At 46.6% G+C, this 17,593-nt stretch overlaps 1 protein-coding gene across 1 annotated transcript in view; it reads right to left on the bottom strand.

The window, feature by feature from the left end:
* Positions 1-4,551: 4,551 nt before the first annotated feature.
* LOC135533406 (ninein-like) overlaps positions 4,552-17,593 on the bottom strand; it is a 56,279-nt gene continuing 43,237 nt past the window's right edge. The window contains exons 10-16 of the mRNA XM_064960741.1: positions 14,031-14,205; positions 11,613-11,723; positions 11,152-11,241; positions 7,134-7,272; positions 5,744-5,868; positions 4,969-5,061; positions 4,552-4,812 (exon numbers count right to left, since the gene is read on the bottom strand). Of these exons, the coding sequence (XP_064816813.1) occupies positions 4,573-4,812; positions 4,969-5,061; positions 5,744-5,868; positions 7,134-7,272; positions 11,152-11,241; positions 11,613-11,723; positions 14,031-14,205 (973 nt within the window). The 3' untranslated portion in view covers positions 4,552-4,572. The remainder of the gene's footprint in view (positions 4,813-4,968; positions 5,062-5,743; positions 5,869-7,133; positions 7,273-11,151; positions 11,242-11,612; positions 11,724-14,030; positions 14,206-17,593) is intronic.

The following is a 17,593-nucleotide window of genomic DNA, read 5'->3' as shown; positions in this document are numbered from 1 at the left end:
CGGTTCCGGTTGGAGCGAGCGGCCGCATCTACACTTCGGTCCGCAGGTAGTATAACTTTTTATAACTTTTCATTACATTTCGTTATAGTACAACGGTTTGATTTGTCTAATCTTAGCAATTTCTTCTTAGCCAGCTACATAGCCGTCCTTGTATCAACGACAATTGCATAATTATCGTATTTCGTCGTCCTAACGTATCTGCCCAGCAGCTAGCTAAGCAGCTAGCTAAGCAGCTAAGCAGCTAGCTAACATCCACTGTCCACTAGCACTGTAGTAACTATTACACTCAACTGAACGACTCGATTAGCGTAGTGTCAGCTAGCTACATAGTTGTCTTCGTATCCAAGATAATTGTGCAGTTTAGAGTGTGTAGACTTAGAGTGATTATCTTAATTTACCGAGGTTAGCTAGCCAGCTATTTGTCGTCCTTAACGTAGGAAATGCTGCTAGCTAGCTAGCCAACAGCTAGCCAACCTCTACCGAATTGAACTCCAACTACCCGGTCAACATTCCGCGTCGTTCCACAGGTAGTATCACATTTTCATTTCACTTCATTACAGTACAACGGTTTGATTTGTTTGATCGTAGCTAGCCAGCTACATAGCCGTCTTTGTATCTAAGACAATTGTGTAGTCTAGAGCGATTTTCTAGGTTAGCTTTCTAGGTTAGCTGGCCAGCTATTGTCGTTCTTCTACTGTTTGAATAGCAGCACCGTAGTAACTATTACAGTACAACGGTTTGTTTTGTTTGATCGTAGCTAGCTAGATACATAGCCGTCTTTGTATCTAAGACAATTGTGTAGCCTAGAGCGATTTTCTAGGTTAGCCAGCCAGCTATTGTCGTTCTTTTAAGTAACGGAACGCAATCAACCTTGCTAGCTAGCCAGCTAGCCCCGAATAGCAGCACTGTAGAAACTATTACACTCGACGGAACGACTTGATTAGTGTAGTGTCAACATCGCAGCCACTACCAGCTAGCCTACTCCAGCAGTACTGTTTCATTTCAATCATTTTAGTCAATAAGATTCTTGCTACGTAAGCTTAACTTTCTGAACATTCGAGACGTGTAGTCCACTTGTCATTCCAATCTCCTTTGCATTAGCGTAGCCTCTTCTGTACCCTGTTAACTATGTGTCTATCTATCCCTGTTCTCTCCTCTCTGCACAGACCATACAAACGCTCCACACCGCGTGGCCGCGGCCACCCTAATCTGGTGGTCCCAGCGCGCACGACCCACGTGGAGTTCCTGGTCTCCGGTAGCCTCTGGAACTGCCGATCTGCGGCCAACAAGGCAGAGTTCATCTCAGCCTATGCCTCCCTCCAGTCCCTCGACTTCCTGGCACTGACGGAAACATGGATCACCACAGATAACACTGCTACTCCTACTGCTCTCTCTTCGTCCACCCACGTGTTCTCGCACACCCCGAGAGCTTCTGGTCAGCGGGGTGGTGGCACCGGGATCCTCATCTCTCCCAAGTGGTCATTCTCTCTCTCTCCCCTTACCCATCTATCTATCGCCTCCTTTGAATTCCATGCTGTCACAGTTACCAGCCCTTTCAAGCTTAACATTCTTATCATTTATCGCCCTCCAGGTTCCCTCGGAGAGTTCATCAATGAGCTTGATGCCTTGATAAGCTCCTTTCCTGAGGACGGCTCACCTCTCACAGTCCTGGGCGACTTTAACCTCCCCACGTCTACCTTTGACTCATTCCTCTCTGCCTCCTTCTTTCCACTCCTCTCCTCTTTTGACCTCACCCTCTCACCTTCCCCCCTACTCACAAGGCAGGCAATACGCCGACCTCATCTTTACTAGATGCTGTTCTTCCACTAACCTCACTGCAACTCCCCCTCCAAGTCTCCGACCACTACCTTGTATCCTTTTCCCTCTCGCTCTCATCCAACACTTCCCACACTGCCCCTACTCGGATGGTATCGCGCCGTCCCAACCTTCGCTCTCTCTCCCCCGCTACTCTTTCCTCTTCCATCCTTTCATCTCTTCCCTCTGCTCATACCTTCTCCAACCTTTCTCCTGACTCTGCCTCCTCAACCCTCCTCTCTTCCCTTTCTGCATCCTTTGACTCTCTATGTCCCCTATCCTCCAGGCCGGCTCGGTCCTCCCCTCCCGCTCCGTGGCTCGATGACTCATTGCGAGCTCACAGAACAGAGCTCCGGGCAGCCGAGCGGAAATGGAGGAAAACCCGCCTCCCTGCGGACCTGGCATCCTTTCACTCCCTCCTCTCTACATTTTCCTCCTCTGTCTCTGCTGCTAAAGCCACTTTCTACCACTCTAAATTCCAAGCATCTGCCTCTAACCCTAGGAAGCTCTTTGCCACCTTCTCCTCCCTTCTGAATCCTCCTCCCCCTCCCCCCTCCTCCCTCTCTGCAGATGACTTCGTCAACCATTTTGAAAAGAAGGTCGACGACATCCGATCCTCGTTTGCTAAGTCAAACGACACCGCTGGTTCTGCTCACACTGCCCTACCCTGTGCTCTGACCTCTTTCTCCCCTCTCTCTCCAGATGAAATCTCGCTTCTTGTGACGGCCGGCCGCCCAACAACCTGCCCGCTCGACCCTATCCCCTCCTCTCTCCTCCAGACCATTTCCGGGGACCTTCTCCCTTACCTCACCTCGCTCATCAACTCATCCCTGACCGCTGGCTACGTCCCTTCCGTCTTCAAGAGAGCGAGAGTTGCACCCCTTCTGAAGAAACCTACACTCGATCCCTCCGATGTCAACAACTACAGACCAGTATCCCTTCTTTCTTTTCTCTCCAAAACTCTTGAACGTGCCGTCCTTGGCCAGCTCTCCCTCTATCTCTCTCAGAATGACCTTCTTGATCCAAATCAGTCAGGTTTCAAGACTAGTCATTCAACTGAGACTGCTCTTCTCTGCATCACGGAGGCGCTCCGCACTGCTAAAGCTAACTCTCTCTCCTCTGCTCTCATCCTTCTAGACCTATCGGCTGCCTTCGATACTGTGAACCATCAGATCCTCCTCTCCACCCTCTCCGAGTTGGGCATCTCCGGCGCGGCCCACGCTTGGATTGCGTCCTACCTGACAGGTCGCTCCTACCAGGTGGCGTGGCGAGAATCTGTCTCCCGCCACGCGCTCTCACCACTGGTGTCCCCCAGGGCTCTGTTCTAGGCCCTCTCCTATTCTCGCTATACACCAAGTCACTTGGCTCTGTCATAACCTCACATGGTCTCTCCTATCATTGCTATGCAGACGACACACAATTAATCTTCTCCTTTCCCCTTCTGATGACCAGGTGGCGAATCGCATCTCTGCATGTCTGGCAGACATATCAGTGTGGATGACGGATCACCACCTCAAGCTGAACCTCGGCAAGACGGAGCTGCTCTTCCTCCCGGGGAAGGACTGCCCGTTCCATGATCTCGCCATCACGGTTGACAACTCCATTGTGTCCTCCTCCCAGAGCGCTAAGAACCTTGGCGTGATCCTGGACAACACCCTGTCGTTCTCAACCAACATCATGGCGGTGGCCCGTTCCTGTAGGTTCATGCTCTACAACATCCGCAGAGTACGACCCTGCCTCACCCAGGAAGCGGCGCAGGTCCTAATCCAGGCACTTGTCATCTCCCGTCTGGATTACTGCAACTCGCTGTTGGCTGGGCTCCCTGCCTGTGCCATTAAACCCCTACAACTCATCCAGAACGCCGCAGCCCGTCTGGTGTTCAACCTTCCCAAGTTCTCTCACGTCACCCCGCTCCTCCGCTCTCTCCACTGGCTTCCAGTTGAAGCTCGCATCCGCTACAAGACCATGGTGCTTGCCTACGGAGCTGTGAGGGGAACGGCACCGCAGTACCTCCAGGCTCTGATCAGGCCCTACACCCAAGCAAGGGCACTGCGTTCATCCTCCTCTGGCCTGCTCGCCTCCCTACCATTGAGGAAGTACAGTTCCCGCTCAGCCCAGTCAAAACTGTTCGCTGCTCTGGCCCCCAATGGTGGAACAAACTCCCTCACGACGCCAGGACAGCGGAGTCAATCACCACCTTCCGGAGACACCTGAAACCCCACCTCTTCAAGGAATACCTAGGATAGGATAAGTAATCCTTCTCACCCCCTTAATGTCTTAGATGCACTATTGTAAAGTGGCTGTTCCACTGGATGTCAGAAGGTGAATTCACCAATTTGTAAGTCGCTCTGGATAAGAGCGTCTGCTAAATGACTTAAATGTAAATGTAAATGTACACCTCCAATCGACTCAAATTATGTAAATTTGCCTATCAGAAGCTTCTAAAGCCATGACATCATTTTCTGGAATTTTCCAAGCTGTTTAAAGGCAGTCAACTTAGTATATGTAAACTTCTGACCCACTGGAATTGTGATACACAGAATTATAAGTAAAATAATCTGTCTGTCAACAAAAATCTTGGAAAAATTACTTGTGTCATGCACAAAGTAGATGTCCTAACTGACTTTCCAAAACTAAAGTTATTAACAAGACATTTGTGGAGTGGTTGAAAAATGAGTTTTAATGACTCCAACCTAAGTAAACTTCCGACTTCAACTGTATATATTTTGGCAGACGCTTTAAAAAAAGGGACTTACTTCAGTGAGTGTTTACATTTTCATACGGTTGGCCGAGTAGGAATCGAACCCACAACCCTGGCATTGTTAGCTCCATGCCTTTATCAACTAAGCCACTCACCTCCTCCTCCTGGTGCTCCTGCTTCTCCTTCACCCCAGCCTGTCTCTGCTCTAGACCGGCCCTCTCCTCCTCAGCATTGTCTAGTTGGGCCTGAAGCTCCAGGGCTCGGTTCTGGATGATGGACATCTCCCCTCGTAGTTCCTGGAATGATTGATTTTGTTATTAAAGTGTATTGTATCTTCAGGATGCCCAGTTCACATGAACTTATAAAAACAGTGTATTCATGACTCAAAGATTTCATTTACAGTGTGTTATAAACTGCAGTAGCAAAATAAATGATCATACATGTACACACACCTGGATCTCCTCCAGGTACTGCTGGGACAAGGCTACCTTCTGGGCCTCCAGGTCGGCTTTCTGCTCCTCCACCTTCTGGTCAAACTCACTCACCTGCGATGAGACGGGGGAAAATCCAATGTAGCTAAATAAAAAACCTGTGTGGTCCAGCGGCACCCATCTATGCCATAGTCAGCATGGATTTGACTCCGACCCACAGCCCTATGACTCTTCCCCCCCTATCATCCTTGTCTACTACTACTACTACTACTACTACTACTACTACTACTACGGTTGTCACGACTTCTGCTGAAGTTGGCTCCTCTCCTTGTTCGTTCGGCGTTCGACGTCACCGGCTTTCTAGCCATCCATTTTCTCATTGTTCCATTTGTTTTGTCTTGTTTCCTTACACACCTGGTTTTCATTCCATAATCACACTGCATGTATTTAGTCCTCTGTTCCCCTCCATGTCTTTGTGTGTAATTGTTTATTGTTACGTGAGTATGTTCACTCGCTAGACTTTAGTATCATGTTCCATGTTTTGTTTTGGGGCACTTTGATGTCATTTTGTGCCTATTTCTTGACCGGAATTAAAGTGCGGCCTGTTAACTCTACTCTGCTCTCCTGCACCTGACTTCGCCTCCCTTACACAGCCGTAACAACGGTCCAATCTAAAATCACAAAAAAATACAAAAGGAGTGAGACTGCCCCATCTAGCTACATCAAATCTCTGAGAAGGTAAACATGGCATGGTTTAAGAATACGGTTGAAACACTGCTAGATATGAATCGGTCACCTTGCTCTCCAGCTGAGCCTGTAGCTCCTCCATCTCTCGGAGGTGCTTCTCTTTCAGCCGTTCCAGCATCATCTCTGACTCCAGGCTCATGTTGAACAACGGCTGGCCCTCCTCTGAGCCTAGACCTGGAGACACTCAAATCAATCAAATTTATTTTATAAAGCCCCTTTTTAAAAATCCGCAGCTGTCACAAAGTGGTTTACAGATTAACTGCCTAAAAAACCCACAAAAGACTAGCCAATGCAGAATCACAGCACCACCAGAGGTCTCGTCACAGTCCCCAAGTCGAGAATAGACTATGGGAGGCGCATCACTGCGCATCACTGATCTACATATTGTAACGGTTTTCATGCGGTGAAAGAGAGTCGGACCAAAATGCAGCGTGTAGATTGCGATCCATGTTTAATGAACAAAACGTAACACGAATCTAAATACAAACACTACAAAACAAAGAACTTAACGAAAACCGAAACAGCCTATTTTAGTGTAAACTAACACAGATACAGGAACAAGGACACTAAGGACAATCACCCATGAAACACACAAAGAATATGGCTGCCTAAATATGGTTCCCAATCAGAGACAACGATAATCACCTGACTCTGATTGAGAACCGCCTCAGGCAGCCATGGACTAACGCTAGACATCCCACAAAACCCCAAGACAAAAACACACCACAATAACCCATGTCACACCCTGGCCTGACCGAATAAATTAAGAATAAACATAATATATTTCGACCAGGGCGTGACACATATCACCTTGCATCCCAAATAACTACTCATTAGGTGATCAAGATGATCGATTTTCCATCTTGCATTGCTCAAACAGATTCCCCCTAAACACTATATTGGATGAGGATGGGATATGGGCATGAAGATATGATAGTGACCATATTCCTTCTTACAGTGCTACTTACCACCAAGGCCTGACATTTGGGATGGAACCTTTGTTGTGCTATATTTCTGCCTCCGCATTGCTCGTTGGAGTTTTAGGCAGGGGTGTCTGTAAAGCCCGTTAGAGTTTTAGGCAGGGGTATCTGTAAAGCTCGTTGGAGTTTTAGGCAGGGGTATTTGTAAAGCCCGTTGGAGTTTTAGGCAGGGGTATCTGTAAAGCCCGTTGGAGTTTTAGGCAGGGGTATACGGTAAAGCTCGTTGGAGTTTTTGGCAGGGGTGTCTGTAAAGCCCGTTGGAGTTTTAGGCAGGGGTATCTGTAAAGCTCGTTGAAGTTTTAGGCAGGGGTATCTGTAAAGCCCGTTGGAGTTTTAGGCAGGGGTATCTGTAAAGCTTGTTGGCGTTTTAGGCAGGGGTATCTGTAAAGCCCTTTGTGAAATCTGATGATACAAAAAAGAACATTATAAAATACAGTAGATTAAATGATTTGTACGTACCTGGGTCTGACTCCATGCCAGGACTCTTGCTCTCCAGGTCCTCAGAGAGAGAGGGTTTGAGACAGAGCTGAGAGGTGCGGCCCAGGTTGTGGTACTCCTGCAGCTCTGCTTGAAGCTCATCGATGCGATCCTGCAGCTCCTGTCACATTCACCACAAATCAAAACAGAAAGATTAGTATCTAAAAACAGGTAATTTATCTTTGGAAGTGCACTCTGTCTGAAACAGTTAACACGTTGATTTGATTTGTTCCAGTGAGAGCTATATTACCTGGCACTGTACCGTGTGTGTGTGTGTGGGTAGAGTCCAGTGTGCGTGTGTGTGTGTGGGTAGAGTCCAGTGTGTGTGTGTGTTGTTTTTGCACTAACTCTTGCACTGACTCTATACACACACACACACACACACACACACACACACACACACACACACACACACACACACACACACACACACACACACACACACACACACACACACACACACACAGTTGATACTGCATCTATACTGTTTCCTAGTTACTTTAACCCTACCTATGTGTACATAGCTACCTCAATTACCTCGTACTCCTGCACATTGACTCTGTACCGATTTTCCCTGATAGACATGTTATTACCTGGTACTCCTGCACATTGACTCTGTACCGATATTCCCTGATAGACATGTTATTACCTGGTACTCCCTGTATATAGTCATGTTACTACCTGGTACTCCCTGCATATAGTCATGTTACTACCTGGTACTCCCTGCATATAGTCATGTTACTACCTGGTACTCCCTGCATATAGTCATGTTACTACCTGGTACTCCCTGCATATAGTCATGTTACTACCTGGTACTCCCTGTATATAGCCATGTTATTACCTGGTACTCCTTGTATATAGCCATGTTATTACCTGGTACTTCCTGTATATAACCATGTTATTACCTGGTACTCCCTGTATATAGCCATGTTATTACCTGGTACTCCCTGTATATATCCATGTTATTACCTGGTACTCCCTGTATATAGACATGTTATTACCTGGTACTCCCTGTATATAGACATGTTATTACCTCACTGTATATCACCATGTTATTACCTGGTACTCCCTGTATATAGCCATGTTATTACCTGGTACTTCCTGTATATAGCCATGTTATTACCTGGTACTTCCTGTATATAGCCATGTTATTACCTCCCTGTATATAGTCATGTTATTACCTGGTACTCCCTGTATATAACCATGTTATTACCTGGTACTCCCTGTATATAGCCATGTTATTACCTGGTACTTCCTGTATATAACCATGTTATTACCTGGTACTCCCTGTATATAGTCATGTTATTACCTGCTACTCCCTGTATATAACCATGTTATTACCTGCTACTCCCTGTATATAGTCATGTTATTACCTGGTACTCCCTGTATATAGCCATGTTATTACCTGGTACTTCCTGTATATAGCCATGTTATTACCTGGTACTCCCTGTATATAATCATGTTATTACCTGGTACTTCCTGTATATAGCCATGTTATTACCTGGTACTCCCTGTATATAGCCATGTTATTACCTGGTACTTCCTGTATATAGCCATGTTATTACCTGGTACTTCCTGTATATAGCCATGTTATTACCTGGTACTCCCTGTATATAGCCATGTTATTACCTGGTACTTCCTGTATATAGCCATGTTATTACATGTTACTCCCTGTATATAGCCATGTTATTACCTGGTACTTCCTGTATATAGCCATGTTATTACCTGGTACTTCCTGTATATAGCCATGTTATTACCTGGTACTTCCTGTATATAGCCATGTTATTACCTGGTACTCCCTGTATATAGCCATGTTATTACCTGGTACTTCCTGTATATAGCCATGTTATTACCTGGTACTTCCTGTATATAGCCATGTTATTACCTGGTACTTCCTGTATATAGCCATGTTATTACCTGGTACTCCCTGTATATAGCCATGTTATTACCTGGTACTTCCTGTATATAGTCATGTTATTACCTGGTACTCCCTGTATATAGCCATGTTATTACCTGGTACTTCCTGTATATAGCCATGTTATTACCTGGTACTTCCTGTATATAGCCATGCTATTACCTGGTACTTCCTGTATATCACCATGTTATTACCTGGTACTTCCTGTATATAGCCATGTTATTACCTGGTACTTCCTGTATATAGCCATGTTATTACCTGGTACTTCCTGTATATAGCCATGTTATTACCTGGTACTTCCTGTATATCACCATGTTATTACCTGGTACTCCCTGTATATAGCCATGTTATTACCTGGTACTTCCTGTATATAGCCATGTTATTACCTGGTACTCCCTGTATATAGCCATGTTATTACCTGGTACTTCCTGTATATAACCATGTTATTACCTGGTACTCCCTGTATATAGCCATGCTATTACCTGGTACTTCCTGTATATAGCCATGTTATTACCTGGTACTTCCTGTATATAGCCATGATATTACCTGGTACTCCCTGTATATAGTCATGTTATTACCTGGTACTTCCTGTATATAGCCATGTTATTACCTGGTACTTCCTGTATATAGCCATGCTATTACCTGGTACTTCCTGTATATCACCATGTTATTACCTGGTACTTCCTGTATATAGCCATGTTATTACCTGGTACTTCCTGTATATAGCCATGTTATTACCTGGTACTTCCTGTATATAGCCATGTTATTACCTGGTACTTCCTGTATATCACCATGTTATTACCTGGTACTCCTGTATATAGCCATGTTATTACCTGGTACTTCCTGTATATAGCCATGTTATTACCTGGTACTCCCTGTATATAGCCATGTTATTACCTGGTACTTCCTGTATATAACCATGTTATTACCTGGTACTCCCTGTATATAGCCATGCTATTACCTGGTACTTCCTGTATATAGCCATGTTATTACCTGGTACTTCCTGTATATAGCCATGATATTACCTGGTACTCCCTGTATATAGTCATGTTATTACCTGGTACTTCCTGTATATAGTCATGTTATTACCTGGTACTTCCTGTATATAGCCATGTTATTACCTGGTACTCCCTGTATATAGCCATGTTATTACCTGGTACTCCCTGTATATAGCCATGTTATTACCTGGTACTCCCTGTATATAGCCATGTTATTACCTGGTACTTCCTGTATATAGCCATGTTATTACCTGGTACTTCCTGTATATAGCCATGTTATTACCTCCCTGTATATAGTCATGTTATTACCTGGTACTTCCTGTATATAGCCATGTTATTACCTGGTACTTCCTGTATATAGCCATGTTATTACCTGGTACTTCCTGTATATAGCCATGTTATTACCTGGTACTTCCTGTATATAGCCATGTTATTACCTGGTACTTCCTGTATATAGCCATGTTATTACCTGGTACTTCCTGTATATAGCCATGTTATTACCTGGTACTTCCTGTATATAGCCATGTTATTACCTGGTACTTCCTGTATATAGCCATGTTATTACCTGGTACTTCCTGTATATAGCCATGCTATTACCTGGTACTTCCTGTATATAGCCATGTTATTACCTGGTACTTCCTGTATATAGCCATGCTATTACCTGGTACTTCCTGTATATAGCCATGCTATTACCTGGTACTTCCTGTATATCACCATGTTATTACCTGGTACTTCCTGTATATAGCCATGTTATTACCTGGTACTCCCTGTATATAGCCATGTTATTACCTGGTACTCCCTGTATATAGCCATGTTATTACCTGGTACTCCCTGTATATAGCCATGTTATTACCTGGTACTTCCTGCACATTGACTCTGATAGATTTTATTTGTTATTTTTATTCACAGTGTATTTATTCCTTCCCATTTCATGAAATAAATAAAAAAATCTTTACCTGCATTATTGGAAAGCATTATATATATTATTATTATTTACCAAGCGTTTCCCTGTCAAGTCTACACCTGTGGTTTACCAAGCATGTGACGAATTGGATTTGATGTGTGTGTTTCCAGTAAGCGTTCTCACCCGACACTGTTCCTCATAGCTACTGCGTAGCTGTCTGAGACTCTCCTCCTGTAGGAAGAACTCGGCACTGCCCAGGTCCAGATCCCCAAACTGAGCAAACAGAACCAACACCAAGGGAGTTTCTTAGGGACAGATACTTATACCTTAGATAGATTCTCATTCATATATCAAATCAAATTTATTTATAAAGCCCTTCTTACATCAGCTGATATCTCAAAGTGGTGTACAGAAACCCAGACTAAAACCCCCAAAACAGCAAGCAATGAAGCACCTGTACAGCAATTAGCCAGTACTGAATCTCTCCAGATTATTGCTGATGAACAGCAGTGTATAGCACCTAAATATGAAATGAGATTAATGTGGATTATTACGTATTGTGATCTTTTACACGTTTGTTTTGTCTGAAAGTTAATAATAGTTAAATTAATATATTGATACTGTGGAAGAGAATGGTCGTTCACCTTTTCCTTCAGGATGTTGTCCAGGTTCCTCTGCAGTTTGCTGACCTGGTTTTCTGCCTCTACCAGTTTCTCAGTGCTGTCCAGCAGCTCCATCTCCAGACGCCTACTCTCCTGAGGGTTAAAGTTAGAGTTGGGGATTTAGAGTTACGGTTAGGGTTAGTTAGGGTTGGAGGTTAAAGTTGAAGTTAAGGTTTAAAGTTAAAGTTAGGGTTTGAGGTTAGAGTTGGGGTTAGGGTTTAAAGTTGGGGTTAGGGTTTAAAGTTAAAGTTAGGGTTTGAGGTTAGAGTTGGGGTTAGGGTTTAAAGTTGGGGTTTAGAGTTGGAGGTTAAAGTTGGAAGTTAAAGTTGGGAGTTTAGAGTTGGAGGTTAGAGTTTGGGTTAGGGTTTAAAGTTGGGGTTTAGAGTTGGAGGTTAAAGTTGGGGTTAGGGTTTAAAGTTGGTGTTTAGAGTTGGAGGTTAGGGTTGGGGTTAGATATGGGGGTTAGAGTTGGAGGTTAAAGTTGGAGGTAGGGTTGGAGGTAGGGTTAGGGGTTAAAGTTGGAGTTGGGGTTGGAGGTTAAAGTTGGGGTCAGGGTTTAAAGTTGGGGTTTAGAGTTGGAGGTTAGGGTTGGGTTTAGAGTTGGAGGTTAAAGTTAGAGTTGGGGTTGGAGGTTAAAGTTGGGGTCAGGGTTTAGAGTTGGAGGTTAGGGTTGGGGTTAGAGTTGGAGGTTAAAGTTGGAGGTAGGGTTAGGGGTTAAAGTTGGAGTTGGGGTTGGAGGTTAAAGTTGGGGTCAGGGTTTAAAGTTGGGGTTTAGAGTTGGAGGTTAGGGTTGGGGTTAGAGTTGGAGGTTAGAGTTGGAGGTTAAAGTTAGAGTTGGGGTTGGAGGTTAAAGTTTGGGTTAAGGAGACAGATCACCAGTTTCTCAGTGCTGTTCAGCAGCTCTACACTGAGTATACCAAACAGGAACACTTTCCTAATATTGAGTTGCACCCCCCCCCCCTTTTGCCATTAGAACAGCCTCAATTCGTCAGGTCATGGACTCTACAAGGTGTCGAAAGCGTTCCACAGGGATGCTGGCCCATCTTGACTCCCAATGCTTCCCACAGTTGTGTCAACATGCCTGGATGTCCTTTGGGTGGTGGACCATTCTTGATACACACTGGAAACTGTTGAGTGTGAAAACCCCAGCAGCGTTGCAGTTCTTGACAACAAAAAAAACAGTGCGTCTGGCACCTGCTACCATACGCCGTTCAAAGGCACTTAAATCTTTCGTTTTTTTTCATTCATCGTCTGAATGGCACACATACACAATCCATGTCTTCTGCTATGGTATAACGGCATTCGCAAAAAGTAAACATTTTAACCTTCATTTAACTAGGCAAGTCAGTTAAGAACAAATTCTTATTTACAATGACGGCCTAGGAACAGTGGGTTAACTGCCTTGTTTAGGGGCAGAACGACAGATTTGTACCTTGTCAGCTCGGGGACTCGATCTAGCAACCTTTCGGTTACTGGCCCAACACTCTAACCACTAGGCTACTAACACAGACCACAGGGGTGGTCTTTGTTAGTTACCTTGACAGTGAGTGAGAGGTGGTCTGTGTTAGTTACCTTGACAGTGAGTGAGAGGTGGTCTGTGTTAGTTACCTTGACAGTGAGTGATAGGTGGTCTGTGTTAGTTACCTTGACAGTGAGTGAGAGGTGGTCTGTGTTAGTTACCTTGACAGTGAGTGAGAGGTGGTCTGTGTTAGTTACCTTGACAGTGAGTGAGAGGTGGTCTGTGTTAGTTACCTTGACAGTGAGTGAGAGGTGGTCTGTGTTAGTTACCTTGACAGTGAGTGAGAGGTGGTCTGTGTTAGTTACCTTGACAGTGAGTGAGAGGTGGTCTGTGTTAGGTACCTTGACAGTGAGTGAGAGGTGGTCTGTGTTAGTTACCTTGACAGTGAGTGAGAGGTGGTCTGTGTTAGTTACCTTGACAGTGAGTGAGAGGTGGTCTGTGTTAGTTACCTTGACAGTGAGTGAGAGGTGGTCTGTGTTAGTTACCTTGACAGTGAGTGAGAGGTGGTCTGTGTTAGTTACCTTGACAGTGAGTGAGAGGTGGTCTGTGTTAGTTACCTTGACATTGAGTGAGAGGTGGTCTGTGTTAGTTACCATGACAGTGAGTGAGAGGTGGTCTGTGTTAGTTACCTTGACAGTGAGTGAGAGGTGGTGTGTGTTAGTTACCTTGACAGTGAGTGAGAGGTGGTCTGTGTTAGTTACCTTGACAGTGAGTGAGAGGTGGTCTGTGTTAGTTACCTTGACAGTGAGTGAGAGGTGGTCTGTGTTAGTTACCTTGCCAGTGAGTGAGAGGTGGTCTGTGTTAGTTACCTTGACAGTGAGTGAGAGGTGGTCTGTGTTAGTTACCTTGACAGTGAGTGAGAGGTGGTCTGTGTTAGTTACCTTGACAGTGAGTGAGAGGTGGTCTCTGAGGAAGGTCTCATCGTCTCTGAGCTTCTCCATCTCTGCCTCTAGTTTCTCTCTCTGCTGACCAGTCTGCTGCTGAATCTGGTCCATCTCTTTAATGAGCTCTGACCGGACAGACACCAGCTTCTCCCTGTGTTCCTGCTCCAGCTTCCTACAATACACACACACACACACACACACACACACACACACACACACACACACACACACACACACACACACACACACACACACACACACACACACACACACACACACACACACACACACACACACACACACACTCAACCGACTCAATTCAATTTGATTCCATGCAATTTATCCCCTCTGTTTTTCCCAGGCAATTGTTAGTTTACAAGTAACATCCTACAGACATCAATGACTGGAGAGAGAAGGTCACAGGCCTAAAGAAGGGGAAGGACACAGGCCCATAGAACAGAGGAAGGTCACAGGCCTATAGAACAGAGGAAGGTCACCAGCCCATAGAACAGAGGAAGGTCAAAGGCCAATAGAACAGAGGAAGGTCACAGGCCCATAGAAGGGGAAGGTCACAGGCCCATAGAACAGAGGAAGGTCACAGGCCCATAGAAGGGGAAGGTCACAGGCCCATAGAACAGATGAAGGTAACGTGCCTATAGAACAGAGGAAGGTCACCAGCCCATAGAACAGAGGAAGGTCAAAGGCCAATAGAACAGAGGAAGCTCACATGCCCATAGAAGGGGAAGGTCACAGGCCCATGGAACAGAGGAAGGTCACAGGCCCATAGAAGGGGAAGGTCACGGGCCCATGGAACAGAGGAAGGTCACAGGTCTATAGAACAGAGGAAGCTCAAATGCCCATAGAACAGAGGAAGGTCACAGGCCTATAGAACAGAGGAAGATCAAATGCCCATAGAACAGAGGAAGGTTACAGACCCATAGAAGGGGAAGGTCACAGGCCCATAGAACAGAGGAAGGTCACAGATCCATAGAAGGGGAAGGTCACAGGCCCATAGAACAGAGGAAGGTCACAGGCCCATAGAGGGGGAAGGTCAAATGCCCATAGAACAGAGGAAGGTCACAGGCCCATAGAAGGGGAAGGTCAGAACAGAGGAAGCTCAAATGCCCATAGAACAGAGGAAGGTCACCGGCCCATAGAACAGAGGAAGGTCACAGGCCCATAGAACAGAGGAAGGACACAGGCCCATAGAAGGGGAAGGTCACAGGCCCATAGAACAGAGGAAGGTCACAGGCATATAGAACAGAGGAAGGTCACCAGCCCATAGAACAGAGGAAGGTCACCGGCCCATAGAACAGTGGAAGGTCACAGGCCCATAGAACAGTGGAAGGTCACAGGCCCATAGAACAGAGGAGGGTCACAGGCCCATAGAAGGGGAAGGTCACAGGCCCATAGAACAGAGGACGGTCACAGGCCCATAGAAGGGGAAGGTCACAGGCCCATAGAACAGAGGAAGGTCACAGGCCCATAGAACAGAGGAAGGACACAGGCCCATAGAAGGGGAAGGTCACAGGCCCATAGACGGGGAAGGTTATGGGCCCATAGACGGGGAAGGTCACAGGCCCATAGAACAGAGGAAGGTCACAGGCATATAGAACAGAGGAAGGTCACCAGCCCATAGAACAGAGGAAGGTCACAGGCCCATAGAACAGAGGAAGGTCACAGGCCCATAGAACAGAGGAAGGTCACAGGCCCATAGAACAGAGGAAGGTCACAGGCCCATAGAACAGAGGAAGGTCACAGGCCCATAGAAGCGGAAGGTCACAGGCCCATAGAACAGAGGAAAGCCACAGTCCCATAGAAGGGGAAGGTCATGGGCCCATAGACGGGGAAGGTCACAGGCCCATAGAAGGGGAAGGTCACAGGCCCATAGAAGGGGAAGGTCACAGGCCCATAGAACAGAGGAAGGTCACAGGCCCATAGAACAGAGGAGGATCACAGGCCCACAGAACAGAGGAAAGTCACAGGCCCATAGAAGGGGAAAGTCATAGGCCCACAGAACAGAGGAAGGTCACAGGCCCATAGAACAGAGGAAGGACACAGGCCCATAGAAGGGGAAGGTCACAGGCCCATAGAACAGAGGAAGGTCACAGGCATATAGAACAGAGGAAGGTCACCAGCCCATAGAACAGAGGAAGGTCACCGGCCCATAGAACAGTGGAAGGTCACAGGCCCATAGAACAGTGGAAGGTCACAGGCCCATAGAACAGAGGAGGGTCACAGGCCCATAGAAGGGGAAGGTCACAGGCCCATAGAACAGAGGACGGTCACAGGCCCATAGAACAGAGGACGGTCACAGGCCCATAGAAGGGGAAGGTCACAGGCCCATAGAACAGAGGAAGGTCACAGGCCCATAGAACAGAGGAAGGACACAGGCCCATAGAAGGGGAAGGTCACAGGCCCATAGACGGGGAAGGTTATGGGCCCATAGACGGGGAAGGTCACAGGCCCATAGAACAGAGGAAGGTCACAGGCATATAGAACAGAGGAAGGTCACCAGCCCATAGAACAGAGGAAGGTCACAGGCCCATAGAACAGAGGAAGGTCACAGGCCCATAGAACAGAGGAAGGTCACAGGCCCATAGAACAGAGGAAGGTCACAGGCCCATAGAACAGAGGAAGGTCACAGGCCCATAGAACAGAGGAAGGTCACAGGCCCATAGAACAGAGGAAAGCCACAGTCCCATAGAAGGGGAAGGTCATGGGCCCATAGACGGGGAAGGTCACAGGCCCATAGAAGGGGAAGGTCACAGGCCCATAGAAGTGGAAGGTCACAGGCCCATAGAACAGAGGAAGGTCACAGGCCCATAGAACAGAGGAAGATCACAGGCCCACAGAACAGAGGAAGGTCACAGGCCCATAGAAGGGGAAAGTCATAGGCCCATAGAACAGAGGAAGGTCACAGGCCCATAGAACAGAGGAGGATCACAGGCCCACAGAACAGAGGAAGGTCACAGGCCTGTGTGTGTGTTACCTCAGGTTGAGGTCATTCATGCGATCGATGGCAGAGTGATGCTGTGTGTGTGTTACCTCAGGTTGAGGTCATTCATGCGATCGATGGCAGGGTGATGCTGTGTGTGTGTTACCTCAGGTTGAGGTCATTCATGCGATCGATGGCAGGGTGATGCTGTGTGTGTGTTACCTCAGGTTGAGGTCATTCATGCGATCGATGGCAGAGTGATGCTGTGTGTGTGTTACCTCAGGTTGAGGTCATTCATGCGTTCGATGGCAGGGTGATGCTGTGTGTGTGTTACCTCAGGTTGAGGTCATTCATGCGATCGATGGCAGGGTGATGCTGTGTGTGTGTTACCTCAGGTTGAGGTCATTCATGCGTTCGATGGCAGAGTGATGCTGTGTGTGTGTTACCTCAGGTTGAGGTCATTCATGCGTTCGATGGCAGAGTGATGCTGTGTGTGTGTTACCTCAGGTTGAGGTCATTCATGCGATCGATGGCAGAGTGATGCTGTGTGTGTGTTACCTCAGGTTGAGGTCATTCATGCGATCGATGGCAGAGTGATGCTGTGTGTGTGTTACCTCAGGTT

Source organism: Oncorhynchus masou, unplaced genomic scaffold (genome assembly GCF_036934945.1).
Source record: "Oncorhynchus masou masou isolate Uvic2021 unplaced genomic scaffold, UVic_Omas_1.1 unplaced_scaffold_2362, whole genome shotgun sequence".
NCBI classification, from domain to species: Eukaryota; Metazoa; Chordata; class Actinopteri; order Salmoniformes; family Salmonidae; genus Oncorhynchus; species Oncorhynchus masou.
This window is presented reverse-complemented; position numbering and strand designations above follow the sequence as displayed.